Raw genomic sequence first — 20,611 nt, 5'->3', positions numbered from 1 at the left:
GTAAGAGTTTCTTAGCCATTGGAAGGCCGCAAAGTTCCCAGCAGGTCCTGTCCTAACAATGGAAAATGCATTGGCTCAAGGAACCTTAGGGATTTTGTTTAGATTGCACTTTCTTGCTTTTTAGTGCAGCAATAATTTGAACAGTCTCTGGCTGGACTGGTGAGATTGTTCACTGCTTAGCCCACCCTTTACCTTGCCTGGGCTTCTGCAGAGATAGGCTCACATGAATTAGATACTGAGAGATCTTGAAGAGGCTTTGGGAGGAGACTGTAGGGCCTACTGGATAAGGTGCATGGCTGGGTGTCAGGAAACCTGGGTTCTATTCCCAACTCTGCCACTCACTCCCTGTGTGACCTTGGGCAAGCCTCATAACCTTATTTCCCTATCTGTAAAATAGTAGTAAATGATCCTTTACCCATCTACATAGAGGAGAGTGGCAGATTCTAGGACCCTCCAAAGGAATGAAAGGATTGCTGGGATAGATAGCATAGGCTGCGGTTTAGGGTTGGTGGTTATTTGTTTGAGTTACCAGTAAAGCCAGACTCCAGGAAGGGGCTACGGTTGGACTGCATGTGGTGTGCTGTAGGCTGTTCAAAGCAGGGTTGGATGCTTATACCATGTTGGTAAAGCACCTTGAAATCAATGGAAGAAAACTACTAGAGGAGTAGCATGGGCACAGGTGGATTTTTTCACGTGGTGTCTCACAATTGGAAGCACTCTTGTGAGCTGTCCAGCTTGAAATTAAAGATCCCAGTGGATAAATCGAGTGTCCTGATCAAAATTCCGGGGTTCTAATGTGCGAGGCTGTGGGTGAGCTGCTAGCATAAAATAACGTACCTGTTTGCACACGTATACTGCACTACTAGTGTCTGAGTCCTCCAAGTCCAGTTTGCATGGGTAGCATTGACACATAGCTTGATGTAGTAAGATCTGACTTGATAGTTGTCACTCACACTACATGTTCTAAAACAACTTGTCTTGGAAACAGTTTATGGAATTGAGAGATTTCTAACAGATGACCCAGAAGTCAGCTTACTAAATTTTCAGTATACTATTTGAAACCAAAGCTGGTCCCTAACCTATGTTCTTCTCCACTCTCTGTCAGCAATGGCTGATATTATTGGTACAAATAGGAAGCAAACATACATATGTGAAGAGCATGGCTCAGCGGCGTGCATCCACTTTTCAAGTCCTTTTTTCCCATTTTACAATTGCTAATGACTGAGGATTTTATCTGGGGTTTGAAAAACTCAATGACCTGTGCCAACTTGATGTGTTTCTTTTAGGTGGAGAGAAAGATGAAGCTGATGATGCTCAGGATCTTCGGAGAACAGAATCAGACAGCATTTTGAAGAAGGTACTATTGTTGTGTTTGTGTCAAATGTCATCCATGGGCCTTTGACACTTTTAACACTTGAATTGTAACTTTTTTTAAATCTGAAAAAAGCATATATTTATGGGCATATTAGATCAAGTTAAAACTCACCCCACTGGGGAAAAAAACTGGGGGCACATGCTCAAAACCAATTTTACGCTAACTAAAATTTCCTCTCTAAAACAATTTTACTGGGTAATAGACTCTTCCGTAGCACTGGTTGTCTGCCATCTGTCTGCAAATCAAGTAAAACATGTCTAATTATGCATCGTTATTGAAATACCAAGGCCAAACATAACCTCACACCCATTCTCGCTGTGGATGAATTTATCAAATCACTACAAAATGATCGCTAATTAACATTTGATTTTATGATTTTTCACTTACTACAAACTACATGAGTTCTGCCCTTCCAAAAAGGAAAACAGGAGTATGTGTCTATGATTAATCGTACTTAGAAAGACACTTCCTGTGATTTGTCATTTGCCTTTTTATTAAATATATGTGTTCTTTTTACAGGGGGGAAATGCTAATTTGATGTTCGTGTTGAAAAGAAACAACGAGGTAAGAACAATCTCCCTGGCTTACTTGTGTGGTGTTTTTTCCTCTTCAGTTTAGGTACCAAGTGTATTTGTTTCAATAGGTGAGGCTAAAGTGTAACAAGACTCTTAAATGCAGTAAACTGAGAGTTAAACCCACTGTGTTATGTGTGCGCTTAGGCTTGGATGCTCAGACTAAGGATTTGCTGACTGGCATCTAATTGCCAGCCGTAGGATACACGTTGATTATAGACATCAAGGTTTAATTACAATTAGAAAGCACGTGACTCTATTTACCATGCATCTGCGGATAGAATGAGTATAATTGTATGATGCAGGTGCAGTGAGTTGGGGCAATTAGGTTTCTATTCTCCCTTTGATACGCTTCGGTAACTCCCAATTAACTCTAATGGCAGCTAAGTATCACAGTGAGCAAAGGTTCCCTTAATAACATTTATTACACACGTATTGGAAATACTGCAGTTTTTGTCAATTGAATTTTTGTATTAAAGGAGTAATTACAATATGTTCAGCAGGATTGAAAGAAGCACTTAGCCGGTGTTTTGAGATACGGGAAGTCACCCAAAGCATCAGACATTCTGTTGGCACTATACCAGTATATGATATTGGAGCGCTTGCCTTTAAGGACTGTATTTTCAAATTGGCCTCCAATAATACTCATGCGGCATTTGTGTGCCCGTTATTTTGCAGAGTCTCCCTGCACCATAAATGCAGGGGGTTGCATTTGTGAACAGACATGACAGGCACACATTCTGGGCCATTTTATGATTTTTACCGCAACAGTTGTTTCCCTGCAAATTTGAAAATATGGTCAGTTCATTCCAGTTCCTTTCCCTCCCTGTATCATTCTCCCTAGCATCATTAGCTCTTCAACCTGTTGATACAACAGGAAATAGTTTAAAGCAGGGATCGGCAACCTTTGGCACGCGGCCCGTCACGGAAAGCCGCTGACGGGACGAGACGGTTTGTTTACCTGCAGCGTCTGCCGGTTCGGCCGATCGCGGCTCTCACTGGCCACAGTTCGCCGTCCCAGGCCAATGCGGGCTGCGGGAAGGGCGGCCAGCACATCCCTCGGCCCACGCCGCTTCCCGCAGCCCCCATTGGCCTGGGACAGTGAACTATGACCAGTGGGAGCTGCGATCGGCCGAACCTGCGGATGCTGCAGGTAAAGAAACCGGCCCAGCCCGCCAGCGGATTTCCCTGACGGGCCGCGTGCCAAAGGTTGCCGATCCCTGGTTTAAAGAAACAATGTGCAAATTCCTGTGAGGTATCAACAATACCATGGTTCTGTGCATGATTCACGCACCTTGTTGTGAGAGTATGTGCACGCCATGGTCAGGTTCTTTCAATGACTGGTCGCTGCACTGATCGCTGAGGAAGGCCAGGGTGAGATTATCTTAGATGTCTCTGAGATGCCCGAGAGAAATGGATGGCTAAATAGATACCTGTGACCAGTACGTGTGTTTGGGATAAGTAAGTACAGGGAAGAGAGCATGGGAAGAGTCAGGGGAAGTAGAAGGATGTCTGTGTGGCTTTAAATAAAATGGCATGGCTTTGTAAGCCTCATTGCTAAGGCTATGATTTAATCAGGGGTATTTTTTGTAAAAGTCATGGACAAGTCACCGGCAAGAAACAAAAAATCACCGCCCGTGACCTGTCCATGACTTATACCATAAATATCCCTGATTAAGTCTTTGGGTCGGCGAGCACCACTGGGGTGGGGGGAGGGAGCCTGTGGCACCAGCTGCCGGGAGGGTGGAGGGAGTCCTGTGGGGCCCGCTGCCAGGTGGGGAGAACCCCAGGGGGCCAGGAGCTGCTCCAGACACCCCGGGACCGCTGCTCAGGTGGTCCCCTGGGCCAGCCGCATCTGCCACTGCTTGGGCGGCCCCTGGGGCCAGCTGGACAGGGCCGCCAGAGCAGTGGCTGGCCCTGGGGCCACTCCAGCAGCAGCTGGCTCCAGAGTCGCTCCAGCATCGGCTGCTGTGGCTGTCCCCAAGGCTGCCTGAGTAGCTGAGCACGGGGCCAGTTGCTTGGGCAGCCACACTGCAGAAGTCCTGGAGGTCACAGGAAATAATGGAATCAGTGACTTCCGCGACCTCCATGACAAACACAGAGCCCTCCTCATTGGTAGTTAGAATGTAAAAGACAAGGGCTTTGCCTGTGGTCAGACAGGAAGGTGAGGTAGAACAGCAACACTCTTGTGCTTTTGTTTCCTTGCAGCATGTTCTCCAAAGCATTACCTACCTCCACAACCTGCTCAGCACTCTGCAGGTAGGTCAGCCGTAAACATAGTACCCTGCTTGGACGTGCTTCTTTCCCAAACAGCAGGTCTCCTCCGTGAGTGTTGACTGCGGTGAGGTCAGCATTTCACCCCCCACCCTTTGCATTGCCCGTCCAGAGTGAGACTGAAGGGTCCAGTTCAGTGTCCTAGTGACTCTGTACTGGCATGTGGGAGTACTGTCTCCTGGTCTCTTGCTGCCCAGGCCAGCAGGGGCTACAAGTGCTCTGCAGATCAGGCCTACCCTGTGTCTTACAAATAAGTACCTCAAATAAACCAGCCCTACTGGACCCTCTAGGTTAACAATGATCAATGAACCCTCCCCCACCCCATACTACAATTGCAAGGTGCCTCATGATGTTAGAGTTACTGCATGTCTGTGCATTCCATGAAGGGAGGCACGACACTGACTTTGTCCTTGCCTCTCCCCTCAGGGAGTCGTGTTGCAGCAGGATACTTATATTGAGGATCAGAAGCTGGTTCTCAGTGAGAGAGCGCTGACACGGAGCTCCTCCCGGCCAAACTCCTTGATCGAGCAGGAGAAACAGCGGAGCCTGGAGAAGCAGCGCCAGGAGCTGGCCAACTTGCAGAAGCAGCAGGCTCAGCACCAGGAGGAGAAGCGGAGGAGAGAGAAGGAGTGGGAGGCCCGGGAGAAGGAGCTGACCGAGCGGGAAGTGCGGCTCGCCCAGCGAGAGGAGCAGGCACAGAAGGGGTACCGGGATCTGGAAAGGGAGAGGGAAGAGCTGAAGCTGAAGAAAGAAGCCTACCAGCTGGATCTGGAGCGGCTGCGAGCAGCACAGAAACAACTGGAGAGGGAGAAGGAGCAGCTCAAGAGAGATGTGGAGCGATTACCCCCAGTGCAGACGGAGCCTGACCTCAGACAGGTAATCACTCTGCTCCCAGTTGAGTTCTCAGCCAGCGCACATGGCTGGGGTGACAAGATGTCTCCTAAAAGAGGAGATCTAGTTGAGTCACAATTGATGGGCTCGGTACTGGAATTACCAGGGGAGGTTCTGTGGCCCATGTGATGCAGGAGGTCAGACTAGGTGTGAAATCTAGAAGCTGTGGCGCTGATATGTGGGGCCTGATTTCTACCAGTGGCATCTCTTTTTGCACCTGATGTTTGGGGCTATGTTTTGCCTGTTATGTCTCAGAAGGCTGCAGGGTGAGACATCTAGCAAAAGACGTTCCTCAGAGTGTTGTGGAATCAAGATTCCTAGCAGGTCCTGCTGGGTATGTGAAATCATAGTGTGTCTTTTGTCTTTCTAGTGGGGCTCATCTGTGAATGTATCTGTGTTTAGCCAGCTTGTTTTGAGACGTTCCTCACTGGTCTGATAGCAAATGGCAGGGAAGAGCATATACAGGGATGCTGAGGGGGAAATCACTGGTGCGTTTCACTTCGGCCTTTTCACACCGTTTTTGTTCACCTGTGAGGAACGTACAGGCAAGCACAGATTGGTTCCATATGCAGTCAGTCCATTAGTCTGGAACACACTGTTGGGCTGACTACACCCCTCAGCATTCACAGAAGCAGCTTGGTGGTGACAAGTTTGGTGCTGATCAGCTCCCCCAGTATAAGCCTTGCGACTACATTGCTAGGCCTTAGTATTTATATATGTGAACTAGCACCCAGAAGTGTGGTTTCCCTATACCTCCCTTGTGGTCAATTATTTACGCAGTGTTGCCAAACAGCTAGCTGGACGTGTCCCTGCGCTCAAGACTCACGGTCTAGCATATAGACACAACAGAGCAAGCGGGGGTGGGAACAGAGCAGAGGGGCTTGGGATAGAGCTGTACAGAGTTACAGCTCCATGCAGGGACCGCGTACACTTCTTAGAGAGCTGAGGTTTATTTTCTGTTTTGAAGCTGTAGTTACTTCTGCTGCAAAGAAGGGAACTAAATCATCAGAAGGGGTCTGGATGAGGGAAAGATTGCCTAGTTCATACAGATATGTGCAGAACTCTGATTTCAGGCCTGGAGCAGATCTTTAATTAAGACACAGAATTAATTCTATAACAAAATGTAATTTGTTTTGGGCTGAAGAAGAAGTGTTGTCATGCATTCAGGGAGAAGAAACAGCACCATGTGACTTAATAGACCAGTCGTTTATCTCCAACAGTAAATTCTGAATAGCAGGTAATCAGAGGAATACCTCCAGTTTCCTGAGCAGCCCAGGGGCTGACATTTCTTCATGCAATTTTGAATAATGAACAAGGCCCTATGAATTGTGATCTATTTGAGAGCAGATAAACATGCCACGTTCTGCAAATAAGTTGTATGCATTATTACGTAGATCTTACTTACTTGCAGGAAGCTCAGATAATCTGGCCAGGGCTGCTATAGGAACACCTGAGAGAAAACACTGCTGAAGACCAGTAAGATGCCAGGGTCATCAAAAGGAAGCAACTTCTTGGAGGCACGCATCATCCACAACATGTCAAAGCTATTAATAGGGACGTTTGATGGAGCATGTAGGGATAGGAATTCATGTCTTAACTCCCCCCCGCACCTTCCGCTTTAAATACATTGGGTTCAGTTATGTTGCTGGAGGACACATTAGAAAAGCAGTACAATATTTTGCCTTGTCTTTTATACTTAGGAAGATTCCACTTGTCGTCATGCATCAGTACATCCTACAACATTCTCTTCCCTAAGAAGCTCCCATGGCTTCTACCACCATCTGCATCTGGGAGGAGGAAGGAGGCTGGGTTTCCTAGATTTTTAAAGAGGACTCGTCCATAGGTGGTTGTGCCACCATCTGTATCTGGAAAGGAGTGGAAGGGTTCATCTTTAAAATCTTTGTCTCTTCCCCCTTGGACAGAGAGGGCTGCCTCTGGGTGTTTGGCTTTTGTTAGGAGAAAATGTCCATTTGACTGGGAGATGACTTTTGGGTGGTGATTATAGGTGGCGTGCAGGGCAACAGACTGTCCCTGGCAGCGGTCATGGTAATATTACCCTCCCCATGATTTTGAGCCGTGCCTGCTTCTGCCAGTAAAACACTTCTGTTCTCTTCTTTGCAGGTTTCAAACCCCCATGATAAAACGGTGAGGATCCCCTCCCAGCCCACCGCTGAGGACTCCAAGCAGCACAGTTCTTCCCTTCCCAAACAGGGGCACTTTGATGCAGGACTGTCTGTGTCGCCCAAAAGGAACAGTCTCTCAAGGACACACAAAGAGAAAGGCACTTTCCACTTGCTTAGCGCAACGAACCAGACTAACAAGGCAGCTGAGGTGCAGCAGCCCACCCGCCTCTTCGGTTTATCCAAGCCAAAGGACAAGAAGGACAAGAAGAAAAAGGGCAAAGGACACCGCTCCCAACCTGCTGGTGAGTGTCAGACGGGGCCCGAGGAGATCTTTAGGGGTTAGCGAGCTTGCAGCTGTCTGTGGCTGTTTAATCTCATGCAGCCCAAAGGGGTGGGTTATAACTGAGCGAGGGGTGGAGAAAAACGGAGGTTGTGAGCGGATTTTCCAGCAGAAGGTGAGTTTGGGAGGGAGAGGCGTTGTCCCATGCATGCAGAGAACAGACGTAACGACATTTTCTGATTTATTTTTTGTTTGTTTGTTTTTTAATCTTTCCCCCGGTCTCTTCTATATGGCATTGTTGCTGCTCTCCAGGGCTTCAATATGGGAGCACCTTTTCTGCAGCCATGGGACGCCCAGCCTGATGGGTTGCATCCTGTCAGCAGATGGCCAGGGGGCGCTCAATGCTCCCTTCTCCCTCCTTTCTCCCAACCTAACCCAGGTGGCTTCATAGCTTGGGATCTCCTTATATTTTTCTGTTTCTTTTGTACAATCCATGTTTATGCAGGGGAGGTGCTGATAAACACTGCCTGGAGCCAGGGCTAGGTTTTAGGAAAACTTTTGAAACTTGTGCTTATGTCCATGAAATCTTCTCTTGCAATGCCCACTGCCGTTCGAGTCCCTTCCTCCCTTTTCTGTCAGTGCACCTGTAGCACCCCTTGCTAGTCCGGTTGCCTCTCCTCCCCCTCTGAGCTTATGCACATCACTCCTGACCTGCCAGTGTAAAGTGATACAGTCGTTTCCACATGTGGATTTATATTAGCCGGAGACTAGCTTGTGAGCCTCAAACCTATCATACTTATGACCCAGGGCAAATTGGAACCCAGCACCTCAGGGATGAGAGGCTGCTAGTAGATTACAGGAATTTTCCTGCACACCAGTCACACAATCATGGGACTGGTGGGTCTAGCAACTAAAAGGTGTATTTTAAATGCCAACCACCCAGAAAGGTTGTCATGTGCTTAGGAATGGGACAGTGGGTGGTAGGCAGTGTTTGTTTTAACATAGACCCTTTCCTTGCCTGTTCCTTCTGGTGATGATTCATGGCTGACTTTCCTTTCCCAGATGCTCATTCATCAGAAGCACCACCAGATGGCGAGGAGATCTTCTGCTGAATGTCTGCTCCTAATTCTGCAGGGATGAGCCTCCCTCTCCACTGTACTGTGTTAGAAGCTGTACATGCATCTGATGGGGCCAAAGCATGAGCAGCTCTCCCTCTGCACATCAGTCATTCTCAGCCTTTGTACAGTGGAAACCTCCCCGCCCACATTTTGCAGCACGCTCCTGCACCCCACCAGCTATCTGTGTGTTAAATAAAACGTTTGTAAAGGCTGCACATGGTGGGAAAAGGGCTCTGTCCTGCGGTTTTTTATGAATTCTGGCTGCAGAGGCTGACCACACTGCAAACAGCACCCACTCCGGGTGCAAATCTTGGTTGAAAGTAGGAATAGATGTTCCCAGTCTCCTCTTACTGCTAAAGGATGAAAGACTATTGCCCAAAGGGTCTGTGCCTCCAAATTCTCCTTCTCTGGGGAATACAACCAAAACCAAGCATTTAGCAAAAGGCCAGGACTCTGAAAATGGTGCGTACACACTGGCATATAGATATACTATATATATATATGTAAGTGTCTATGTATTCACTGGGATATACTTACAGTCTGTACAGACAAGCTGGGTTAGCTTAGCTCGGCCCAATGATACCTGATGACTTTCAGGGAGCATGTAGATATTAAATATCTTAGCCTTAATGCTCAGAGTGTATCTTTATTGGCCCTCATGCCCCTTCCAAGCACATTGTATGTTACATGCTTCATTTCAGAAAGGTACCAAACACTAGGCAGCAGCAACAGTGTAAAAAAAAAAAATACAATCAAACGTTACTCCCAAAGGATTTCTTTGGGGCAGAGGAATTAAAATTTAATCCATTTGGAGCACCAAACAAAATGTCTTTGGATGTGTTAAAAACACAATCCAGAAAGGAAAAAGGATGCTGTACTTGTGAAGTAATCCCAGGAAGCCAGAACAGACCGTGTTCAAGTGACAACTGCTTTTTAATGTGTGTGAGTTACAGTCTATTCCCTCCTCTTCCAGAGCAAGGCTTTCTTTGTCAGATTACGTTTCTCCGGCAAGATGTCATTTGGGATCAACACTGTCTTGTTACAAATTCACTGTCCCATCATAAAAACCCATGAGAACCTTCCATTCGGGAATCACTTTTTTTAACCTACTGCCTGTGATTTTCTTCCCCTGGCGTTTCTTAGTGATGCCATCTGTATGATCACTGGGCTTCTGTTTCTCCAGATTCCGTCAGCTCGTATAGCTCATTTCTAACCCAAAGCAACTTCATAGCAATTTCCAGAGCACTCAAACAAGATGGCAGAGGTTGTAACCTGAGGTGGGGAATAACTTGTGTGAACAGATGAACAGGAAGGAACATAAAGCCTAGTATTTATGCACGTACAGTCCTGTGTGCTTACATACACTTACTGGGGAGACAGTGTCCCCTAATGGGCTGAACGTTCAGGAGGCCAGAGTCCTGCTCCCAGTACCATCATTGACTCACTGTGTGCAAGTCTCCTAGCCGCTCTTTGCCTCAGTTTCTCCATCTGCAAAATTGGGATCATAATCATTCCCTGTGAGAATTAGCAGATGTGCCCCCAATGCATTCACGATGCAAGGTGTTATACAAATGCTAAGTACGGTGGTAATGTGTGAAGACCAAGGGAGATACATGCACAAAGCTGAATTGTTTCTAAATTCTGTTCTTTCCACACACCTCAGGAGATTTGCCTAAGCAGATTTGTAAATGTCATGAGACTCTATCCACTTTGATCCCTTGAGCAGTTTGAAGCTGTTGTGGTCATTTCTTTTCCCACAGATTCTCCTTTTTAAAAAAAAATTTGCACTATGTTTTGATTCTTATTTGCTTTATATCTCCTCACATGCTAGTTACATGCAGTAGATTTCAGAATTCAGTGCTAGCCTTTTTAATAACGAGCAACAGCAACATGGGTGCTTAGATTGGTCTGTCTGGATCAGTGGACTCCTGAATAGCCTGCTTGCTTTTGAAGCTCTCTAAACAATTCATACTCAAAAAACAAAACAAAAAAAAAGAAGTAAGATGTTTTCTGAGGTTATGTTTTTGTTTTGTTTTTTTAAATATTATTTGGTGCTTGTTCTTAATTGCAAGCTGGGCTTGCAAAAATATTTATCTTTCTGTTTATTTGAAAGAGGTCTGGTTTAGAAAAAAGTTTATTTTGTTTTATTTTTTTATTTTTCTTTTGTTTTTTTAAAGATGAGCTCTATCAACCCAATGGTTTTATTTTGTCATTGCACAGTACAAAACCAGGGTATGTTCAGTGCTGCATAGCAGCCCGTGTCCTGCCTGAAGAGCGGTTAGGTACAAGTGATTCCGGCTGGAGAGCTGCTTTCAAGGCAAAGTATCTCCAGGCCAGATACAAATTTGGGAAGAGAGGCAGTGGTTTTTGTATGGAACCTTGCTGGCCCTCCGTTTTCTTGTTTAAACAGGTTTGTGTTATATATTCCCATACCTCTTTGAGGCAAGGTAAAAAGCCAAATATTGCTCTTGTTGGAAGGGCCTGATTCGCTGCCGTTGAAAATCAATGGGTGTCTTTCCATTGGCTTCAGCGGGCATTGATTCATGCCCTAAGGCTGGAGTGTGAGTTTTAGAAATAGGAAAAAACAACAGCCACAGCTAATTTAAAGAACCTCTGCCCTAATATTCACCTGCTTGTGAAAGTGAATGTGCTAAAAGGAAATTTGGGAACCCAATCCAGTGTATGGCATGGTTACCAATTTGTACACACAACTTGTCTGGCTGGTATTTTTGAAGGATCCCATTTAGTTTGTAGGACCGTTTGCCCGTGTGAGTGCTTTCTTCTGCCCCAGTGATACATGTCCTCTCCACAAAGCCAGCACTTCCTGAACTTACGAAACAGCACACCTAAATAGAGGCACCTTCCCCAAGGGCAGTGGGGATGAATTGCTTCTCTCTCTAGTCCTATTGTAAATAGAATGGCATTCAATGCACTGTATAAGCTCAGTCTGGATTTCACCAAGCAGATGGCTGCCCATGTTGTTAAAGTTATTTGTGTTTGTATTGTGGTGAACAGAAACCCTTTGTCATTGGAGGATACAAATTGTTGCGTGATTGGATTATATTCGATTAAAGACTGTAGTCCCGCCCTCCTCTTTCCTCCATTTTCTTTCATTTTTAGGGAACTGAAGGTTGGGTTTTTTTTATCCATTTTGCTCAAGTTTTCCTTGAAAAGTTGGAACTGGTCCATGGAGATGGATTCCCACTCTGATCCCTGCAGATTATCCAGCATTACCCAGATAGTGCATGGTCCCAGGTGTAGTGTTAAGTGGGTCAGTTTTAGCAGCACCAATGTTTTATTTTTGTTCCTTTCCTGGCCTTCATTAATGAATTGTGTTGTTCACTTCCATGCTTGGCATCTAACTCATGTTTGTTGAGTGCACTTTATTTCTTAGCGCGGACCTGACATCCCACTGGGCTTCTAAGGCATGAGTCCTCTCAATAGTCACCTGCTATGTGTTGTGCTGCTGCTGCGCAGGACAGCAAGGTTCAGAAGTGGCTGCACGAATTCCTTACTGGAAAAGAGTCATTTGCAAGGAGCTGCAGTTTGAGCTCCCTTTGCTAGTTTGTCATTGATGGGAGTGTCGGATCTCCCTTAGGCTTGTGGCAAGGCGTGGCATGGTAACTGTTACTACACAGTAGAAGGAGCTTAAGAGAATAGCATAGTGAAGGATGCAATTTCAGCATAAAATATATCAGGTGGTCAGTATTAGGGAACTTCTGGTCACACCAGCAATCTGTGATCAGACTGCAGCTGTAGCAAACGGTCCCTAGAATCAAAGGGATTGCCTGGGATTTGATGTCAGCATCTTTTACATGAAGTGATCATCTCAATATATAATTTTCTGTGTTGTTCGATGCCATAAAGCGCTTTAAATGGAGTCTGTCTTGTCACTTCCTTTGCTGCTTTTTGGTTATATTGAGACAATCAGGTGAATTCCTTCCCCTCCCCATCCCTAATACAGTCTGGGAAGGAGGTTAGAAGTTACAAAATATTTAAGTGTGAAGTCTGCATAATTTCAGCTTTGAAGAGATGTAGGAGCCGTGGTGGGAAAGAAGCTTTCCGTGGGGTTTTTTTTTTTTTAGCCCACAGTTCAGAATGTGTGAATTTTACCACTGTGCCCTTCCAAATGTAGTGAGCTGAGAACCCTCTCTTGCCTTGTGAGATTCATCTATTCCTCAGCCTTTTGGTTAATCCCTTCGGAAACCTAGCCCAACTCCCCGGCTTGGAAGACTCATCTTGCACGTGACGCTGGAGGAAAATCAAGAGCAGCAATGCTGCCAGTGGGTTGAGGCAGGGGTTGGAGGGATCGGCTTCCCCCCGGGTAAAGCAGAGACGTGGCATTGGCATCAGTATCACCTCCCTAGCAAGGGTGGAGAATGCTGTGTAAAGAGCAACACTTCCATTGAGGTCTTACTAGAGAAAGAGGAGATAGAAAGTAAGAAACTCGGAGTAAGGCATGTAGCCAATGAGTGAAGTGCAATGAGGCTATTTGCGTGTACTAAACTCTTTATTATACAGTACCTCCGGGGACCGCATAGGCTATGTCTCTGGGATGGGAGCACTTGCTTTCAGTTGAGATGGCTGGAGCTTTTCACTACAGATAGCTCTTGAAGTCTGACCACAGGTCTAAATTTAGATTGGTCTGATTTATATTTTCTTTCACGGGTATTTGTAGAGTCTGGTAATCTTCACACCTTCTTTGGGTTCCTAAAACACCCTGAAGCTTTCACTGATCCAGTCCACTATGCCAGAGAGCCTTGAAGACAGGCTAGGGAGAGCGTAGTGGGTGCCAAATCTCATGGGAGTTGTCTGGGATAGCCAGATAGCTAGGCAAGGGAAGACTGGTCAGAGGTGGCAACAAAGGATTTGATTGCCCCTTTAAACTTACCATAACATTCCTTGTTAACCAGAACTCTGGAAACTATTCTGCCTGCTGGCCAGGTTTGTAAACTTAAAATAATTTAAGTTAACCTATGAAATAAATCATCCCCAAGTACTCATAATTCTTATTTCATTTGTCAGAAGGGGCAGCGATCCATGATTAGTTCTCTCTCCAATGGTCTAGCTAAGTTTTAAAGATAGGCAAGCTGAACTGGTTTAGGCTTGGACCTCTCATGCTCTTGAGTAATCGGAAGACCACTATCAATATATCTTTTAGGATCTCATTGCCTTTTCCCTGCACATGCACTTCACTGACATTGAAGTTCTGCCCTAAAATATTCTGCTTCCGTTGCCTGGAGGGAAGAAAGGATGTAGTTCGCTGCTTTGCATACAGCAGTAAGCTTTGTATGTATTTTTAAAAGTCTATAAATATTGATCACATTCACACTCTTATGTATTTTTAACTCTATTCTTTATTAATAATAAACACTGACTCAGAACAGCTATGCCCAGTTCAGTTTGCCTGTGGTTAAAGTTTAGCCTCGTGTTTATTTTGTACTAATATGGAATGCACTAGAGCAATCCACAGACTGTTGAGATGTGCATTATAATAACACTCTATACCTCTGCATCCAGTTCTTGGGGGTTTTTTTATGCTTTGCATTTTTTCATGTTGAATCTGTAAAATAAATAAAAATAAAAAAGTTAAAACGTTGCAAAAATAAAATTTTAAAAAGAGGGTAAAACAATAATTGCTGTATGTTAATTTGTAATTATGTAAAAAGTGAGCAGGTTATTGTCTGTAAAATTCTTCAGTTTTTCTGTAATTTGCCAGAAACCATCAGGTTTTGTAACAAGCTTTTATTTATCTTCCTTTCTAGTTAGCAGCAACCTCTTGTAAAGTCATTTTTTTTCCTCTAAATAAATTTGATTTTAAGTCTGAGCACTGTGTCCGATTTACTGCCATCCCTGTAGTTTTCCTTTTATTGACGGGATTTATTGCGATGAAAGAGAATGAATGGGGAGGAAAGAGAATTGACCTTACCAGTAATAGATATTCCCAGCTTTAACTTAAAAATCCCTACATGTATGTTTGAGGATGTTTAAAATATGTGAACATTTATTTCCCCCTCTGTAAAGTTTAAATGTTCTGGAGAAAAAGGAATTGTCTTGATTGGGATGAGACATAATGTGGGAGGCAGATTATTCCACATCTGCCCACTTCAAGGTTTCTTGCACCTTCCTCTGTAGCATCTGGTGCTGGCCACTATCAGAGACAGGATATGGAATGAGATGGACCCCTGGCCTGATCCAGTCTGGCAATTGCTGTGTTCCTGTGTCTACCCTACCCTTCAGGGATCATCAGCACTGAAAATAGGTCTGATTGTATCCCTGACGAATATAAGCAGGGCCATAAAGCTGTACGTGTCTTCGTAACAATTCTGCGGCCATGCTGGTCATGAGGAACAGAATCGAGATATGGTGGACAGGGAGGCAGGAGAGTTGGATTCTGTTCCTAGCTCAGCCAATCAGTAGCTGTGTGACTGAGAGTAAGTTGCATTTCCCTCTGTATGCCTCAACTTCCCCATCTGGAAGACGGGTATAATGATATTTGACTCTGTTTGATACAGCTTTTTGTCCATAGATCTCGGCTCTTTACAAGGAGGGTAAGTACCATTACCATAGCACCTTCAACTCCAGAAACACAGACTTCTATTGTTACACTCAGATACATGCTGTTAGCTGGGGTAGGCTGTGCTATGGCTTATAACAGGGATCAGCAACCTTTGGCCCACGGCCCGCCAGGGAAAGCCACTGGCAGGCTGGAACGGTTTGTTTACCTGCAAAGTCTGCAGGTTCGGCCGATCGCAGCTCCCACTGGCTGCGGTTCGCTGTCCCAGGCCAATGGGGGCTTTGGGAAGCGGCGCGGGCCGAGGCATGTGCTGGTCGCTGCTTCCAGCAAGGTTATTGCTTGCTCCAATCCTTTGTTTGCTCCACAAACTGAACTTCAACATAGATTCTCCCCAAGTGTAAGGACAACAGAGCCTGCACCACCTGTCCTTTTACTTTGTTTGTGGATGCAGATTAATTGCTTTTACTCAATATATGTTATTTTACCTGTCTTCACATGGGAGCTATGGAGACTTTGATCAATATACTCAATGCTCGCTAAGTGCCTCTCTCTCTAACCTCAGCTGGAATGCTTGTTAGTGGCTTCTGAGAGCCACATTGAATCCCAACATGTCTTCCTGTGCCAGCTAAACCAATAGTGCACAGCAGGAACTACTTGTTCTCTCCTTCTCTCTCTATCTCTCAGGGTGGATGTACAGTATTTTCCCCAAAGGCCATGTCGCGTTAGGGCACTAGCCTTTTCTGAACTGATCCCATCGTGGTGAAGTGCTTATACAAAATTAGATTTCCCCAACATCCTGCCCAGTGGTCAACTAGTTACATGCAGTGTAGCCAATTTAGTCATTGGTTGGAAATGTGAATTGAAACTGAAACGTGAATACACACTTCAAAAGCATATGCAGTATATGATAAAATACTTGTACCTGAAAAAGCATAGGTTTGAAAAGTATGAACAAAGACTAGCTTCCTCACACAGCTGTTGTTTTTTCTGACAACGCTGATGCATTCGTTTTGGCGATGTTGGCCAACCTAATAATTTCAAATTATGATTTGTAAGCAAGGTTTGAATGAGCTCTCCCCTGACAGCTAGTAATGCGCTGAGGGGAGGGGAAGTCTTCAGGACCAGTCTGCAGAAGAGACTTGCCCACCCTGCTCTAGCATTGAGGTTCCCCCACTGAGAGCTAAAATCACTGAGAACTGGTGGAATCTCAAGAGACCAACTCTCAGAGGTCACAGTGGCAGGGGGCAGCAGAAGGTGATGGCGCAGGGCCATTGGTAATGGAGCAGTGGAGTGAACGGTGGGTGGCATGATGAACGTGAGCGGCCAGGGTGAATGGCAAGCAGCGAGCAGCTGGAGGGATGAGCAAGGTGCTTTCTCCCCGCAACCCCATGAGAAAGCACCTCTGAACTCTGGGTCTCCATTGACCAAGGATGACAACTCTGAGTGCAGTGTCATGCAGGGAGAAGGGAGGAGCACGTTAAAGGAATATTTGTTTGTTGGACTATATTTTAGTGACTTTGCTCCAGAATTAGGGTGACCAGAGAGCAAATGTGAAAAATCGGGATGGGGTGGGAGGTAATAGGAGCCTATATAAGAAAAAGACCCAAAAATCGGGACCGTCCCTATAAAATCGGGACATCTGGTCACCCTATCCAAAATGCTAGATTTGTGACTGGGAAACTGAGTTAAATATACATTTCCTAGTAGGCCAAGATTTTTAAAATGGATTATTTGCCAAGGTTGTTATCTCACATTGTTGCCATCTTGGGGAGTTTCTGTATTAAACATTTTTATGATATTATAATTACTTTTTACATAAGAACAGACCAGTGGTCCATCTAGCCCAGTATCCTGTCTTCCGACAGTGGCCAATGCCAGGTGCTTCAAAGGGAATGAACAGAACAGAGCAATTATCGAGTGATCCATCCCCTGTCGTATACTCCCAGCTTCTGGTGAACAGAGGCTAGGGAAACTCAGAGCATGGTGTCGCATCCCTGCCCATCCTGGCTGATAGCCATTGATAAACCAGTCCTCCATTAACTTATCTAGTTCTTATTGGATCCCTATTAAATTTTTGGCCTTCACAACATCCCCTGGCAAAAAGTTCCACAGGTTGACTGTGCATTGTGTGAAAAAGTACTTCCTTTTGTTCGTTTTAAACCTGCTGCCTATTAATGTCATTGGGTGGCCTCTAGTTCTTGTGTTATGAGAAAGAGTAAATAGCGCTTCTTTATTCACTTTCTCCACATCAGTCAAGATTTTATAGACCTCTATCATATCCCCTCTTAGTCGTCTCTTTTCCAAGCTGAAAAGTCCCAGTCTTCTTAATCTCTCCTCATTTCAGAAGCTGTTCCATACCCCTAATCATTTTAGTTGCCCTTCTCTGTACCTTTTCCAACTCCAATACATCTTTTTTGAGATGGGGCGACAAGAACTGCATGCAGTATTCAAGATGTGGGCATACCATGGATTTATATAGTAAAAGTGGAGGAGCTTGGTTTGCCAAACTGATCAGCAAACCAATGCTGACAACCTTTGTGAAAAGGCTGCAAAACACCAAGCCTCTGGACTGACCTCCCCGCACCATGCTCTATTGCCCCCATGGGGGCCCACAAATATGTTTGGTGCCGGGCCCGCAAAAGGTTAATCTGGCTTTGGCTCCTAGGCGTGCATGGGGTGGTGCTGGCGGCGGTGAAGGCAGCCGGGCGGGCACGTCCCTTTCTAGAGGGCCCATTAACTTCTGCCCCGGGGTCCGGAATTGCTGTCGGTAGGCCTGACAATGTTTGAGAATATGGTTAAACGTCTAGGAACAAAGAATGTATAGGTCATACTTACAGGATGGGGGACACTATCCTAGAAAAAAGTCTTGGGGGTTGTGGTAGAGAATCAGCTGAACATGTGAGCATGACTGGATCATGTTTATAGCGTGTCCAAAAGAGCTAATGTGATGCTGAGATGCATAAATAGGGGATTCGCGAGCAGGACTAGAGAGGTTATTTTACTTTTCTATATTTGGCACTAGTGCGACCATTGCTGGAATCCTGCATCCAGTTCTGGTGCCCACAGTTCAAGAGGAATGTTGATAAATTGGAGAAGGGTCAGAGAAGAGCCACGGATGGGAATAATTAAAGGATTAGGAAACATGCCTTCTAGGGAAAGATTCAAGGAGCTCAGTCTATTTAGCTTAACAAAGAGAAGGTTAAGGGATGACAATCTACAGGTATCTACAGGGAGAATAAATATTTAATAATAGGCTCATCAATCTAGCAGATAAGGAATAACGTGAGCCAATGGCTGGAAGTTGAAGCTAGACAAATTCAGACTGGAAATAAGGTGTAAAATTTTCAACAGTGAGCACAATTAACCAGTGGAACAATTGTGTCAATCACTGACAAATTTTAAATCCAGATTGGATGTTTTTCTAAAAGATCTGCTCTAGGAATTATTTGGGGGAAGTTCTATGGCCGGTGCTATGAACTGGCCAAAGGGAACAAGCTCGTCTTGCCCCCCTAGGGAAAATCTTCACAGCTGCAAATCTATGAATCCTGGCATCTTCTTGCAAAAGACCAGCACAGCAGCTAGCCTGGAGTGGGCTGATACTAGAAGCCTCTGTTCACTCAGCTGTGCTTGTGGGATCCCCTTTCACAGCAGCAGATGCGGCAGGGCTGGGGATTTTTCCAAGTCCTTGCATTGTGGTCCAAAAACAATGGAATCCTCTGCCTCAGGCAACATGAGCCATTGCTGACAAGGGGGAAAACAAAAGTATACACAGGCCTGACGGAGCTGATTTACTGAGGCTGCTGCTGCAAAACAAGCCGCATCAGCAGAGTGGTGGTGTGTGAGACTGTTGACTGATTACATTTTCATATGGTAGTAAACAGAATTCTCCGTGAATACAGCGTGGGCTGGGAGGGGAAGCCTCAGGGGGGAGCCTAGTTCTGGAGCAGCTCTGACTGCTCCCACGCTGCAGTGTTGCAGCCTTTAGCGTCCAAACCAAATCACACCTGCCTCTGCAGGAAGGGAGTCTGTGTTTGTTTTCCCGGGGGCTTAGTGTGACATAAGGGGTGTCAGAGCAGAAAACACCCAGGAAAGGTGGCTCACCGGCTTTCCCTGCAGCCCTGGAAGGAATGGAGGGTGCAGCAAAAACACCATGTGATCCCAGCATGGTCCTAATGGAGAGAGGTTTGCTAAAGTCACAGGCCTACCATTCCCCTTGGTCCTAAGTGCTTTTATGGCCCCCATCACCATAGTACCCGGATGCCACTTAAAAAAAAATCTACAAACAATTTCCTGCCCTTCATTTCACGCACCTGCCTTCCCCCTCCTACGTTCCCAGCTGCTGCTTTGCCCCTGGGTGCTGCTGTAGGCTTAGCCGCGGTCCCACCCCACGCCGCTTGCACAGCCACGGCCCTTGTCCTTTTTGCATTGGGGGGCTCCTGCCTCCTTTCATAGGGTAATGGCTTGTTCAGTGGGCCTGGACATAGAAACTCGTCTTCACTGGCGGCTGAGGCGTCAGCCCGGCGCCTCAGACAGACGCTCCCTAAAGAGGACAAATCCAGGGATTGTTCCCTGATGGCAGAGAGGCTCCCTGGAGAGGATTCTTTCTTTCTTTCTTTCCTCAGACCGAAGCGCCTGCTATTCCCTGACCTCTGGCTGTAGCCTGGCGTCTCTTGCTAGAGGGTTCAACAGCTCCAGACGCTTCCACCCAGCCCCCCCTTTCTCCAGGAGCTGGTTCGTACTGGTCACATTTTTGCAGCCAGGCTGTTGAGTCCAATTAGCTGCGAGTCCCTGACTGCAGCATGAGAGCTGTGAGGCGGGAGCGGGGCCGCGGGGGCAGCCAGGGAGCTGTAGTGAGTGGAAAGCCTTAGCCCAGTGTGTGGAATGGCACGGTCCTCACAGCTGCACCATCACTCAGGAAGGCAGGAGAGCAACAGTGAATGCTGAGAAGGGCTGATATGGGTGAAGCCAAAGCAAGGATTATGTGGCGTGGCAGAGAGCTGTGTCATTTGGGCCTGCACAGAGGGGCCCCTTTCCCTGCCTAGGGAAACGCTGCTGTCTAGCAGCTGCACTGAGAAACCCTGGTAGGGAAGCATCAGCCTGCTGATGTGGTTAATTCTCCCAGACAACGACCCCTAACAAAGTAATAGTTTTGTGCACTGAGCTCACTCCCTGCATCTGCCCGTAAGAGCCAAGCAGGGACACTCCAAGAGCCACATTGACTCTCTGATGTTCATTCCGCCAAGCTGCACTTGGCCAGGCAGCAGGGTGGTGTGATGAACGCAACGCTTCACTGGCATGACCCGCAAACCAGCACGCTAAGGATTAAAGGGCCTTGCAATGGCTCTTGGCATCGTGCCAGGCCCAGGAAGCAAGCAAACCTGAGCAGGAGTCAATCGGAGGCCTCCCGCACAGCATGGTGCCTGCCTGAGCCTTTGGCAAGGTGCAGGAGGTGCTGACCCCC

General features: G+C 46.2%; 1 protein-coding gene across 1 annotated transcript in view; it reads left to right on the top strand.

Annotated features, from left to right (window-relative positions):
* The window catches only part of AKAP13 (A-kinase anchoring protein 13), a 108,346-nt gene extending 96,418 nt beyond the window's left edge, over positions 1-11,928 (top strand). Inside the window, exons 23-28 of the mRNA XM_026648462.2 lie at positions 1,287-1,357; positions 1,895-1,939; positions 4,156-4,206; positions 4,648-5,097; positions 7,234-7,537; positions 8,578-11,928. Of these exons, the coding sequence (XP_026504247.1) occupies positions 1,287-1,357; positions 1,895-1,939; positions 4,156-4,206; positions 4,648-5,097; positions 7,234-7,537; positions 8,578-8,627 (971 nt within the window). The 3' untranslated portion in view covers positions 8,628-11,928. The remainder of the gene's footprint in view (positions 1-1,286; positions 1,358-1,894; positions 1,940-4,155; positions 4,207-4,647; positions 5,098-7,233; positions 7,538-8,577) is intronic.
* The last annotated feature ends 8,683 nt before the right edge of the window (positions 11,929-20,611 follow it).

The sequence above is a fragment of the Terrapene carolina genome, unplaced genomic scaffold, assembly GCF_002925995.2.
Source record: "Terrapene carolina triunguis isolate 2854851 unplaced genomic scaffold, T_m_triunguis-2.0 Scaffold67, whole genome shotgun sequence".
Lineage (NCBI taxonomy): Eukaryota > Metazoa > Chordata > Testudines > Emydidae > Terrapene > Terrapene triunguis.
Note: the sequence above shows the minus strand (reverse complement) of the source record. Positions and strands in the feature narration are given on the sequence as shown.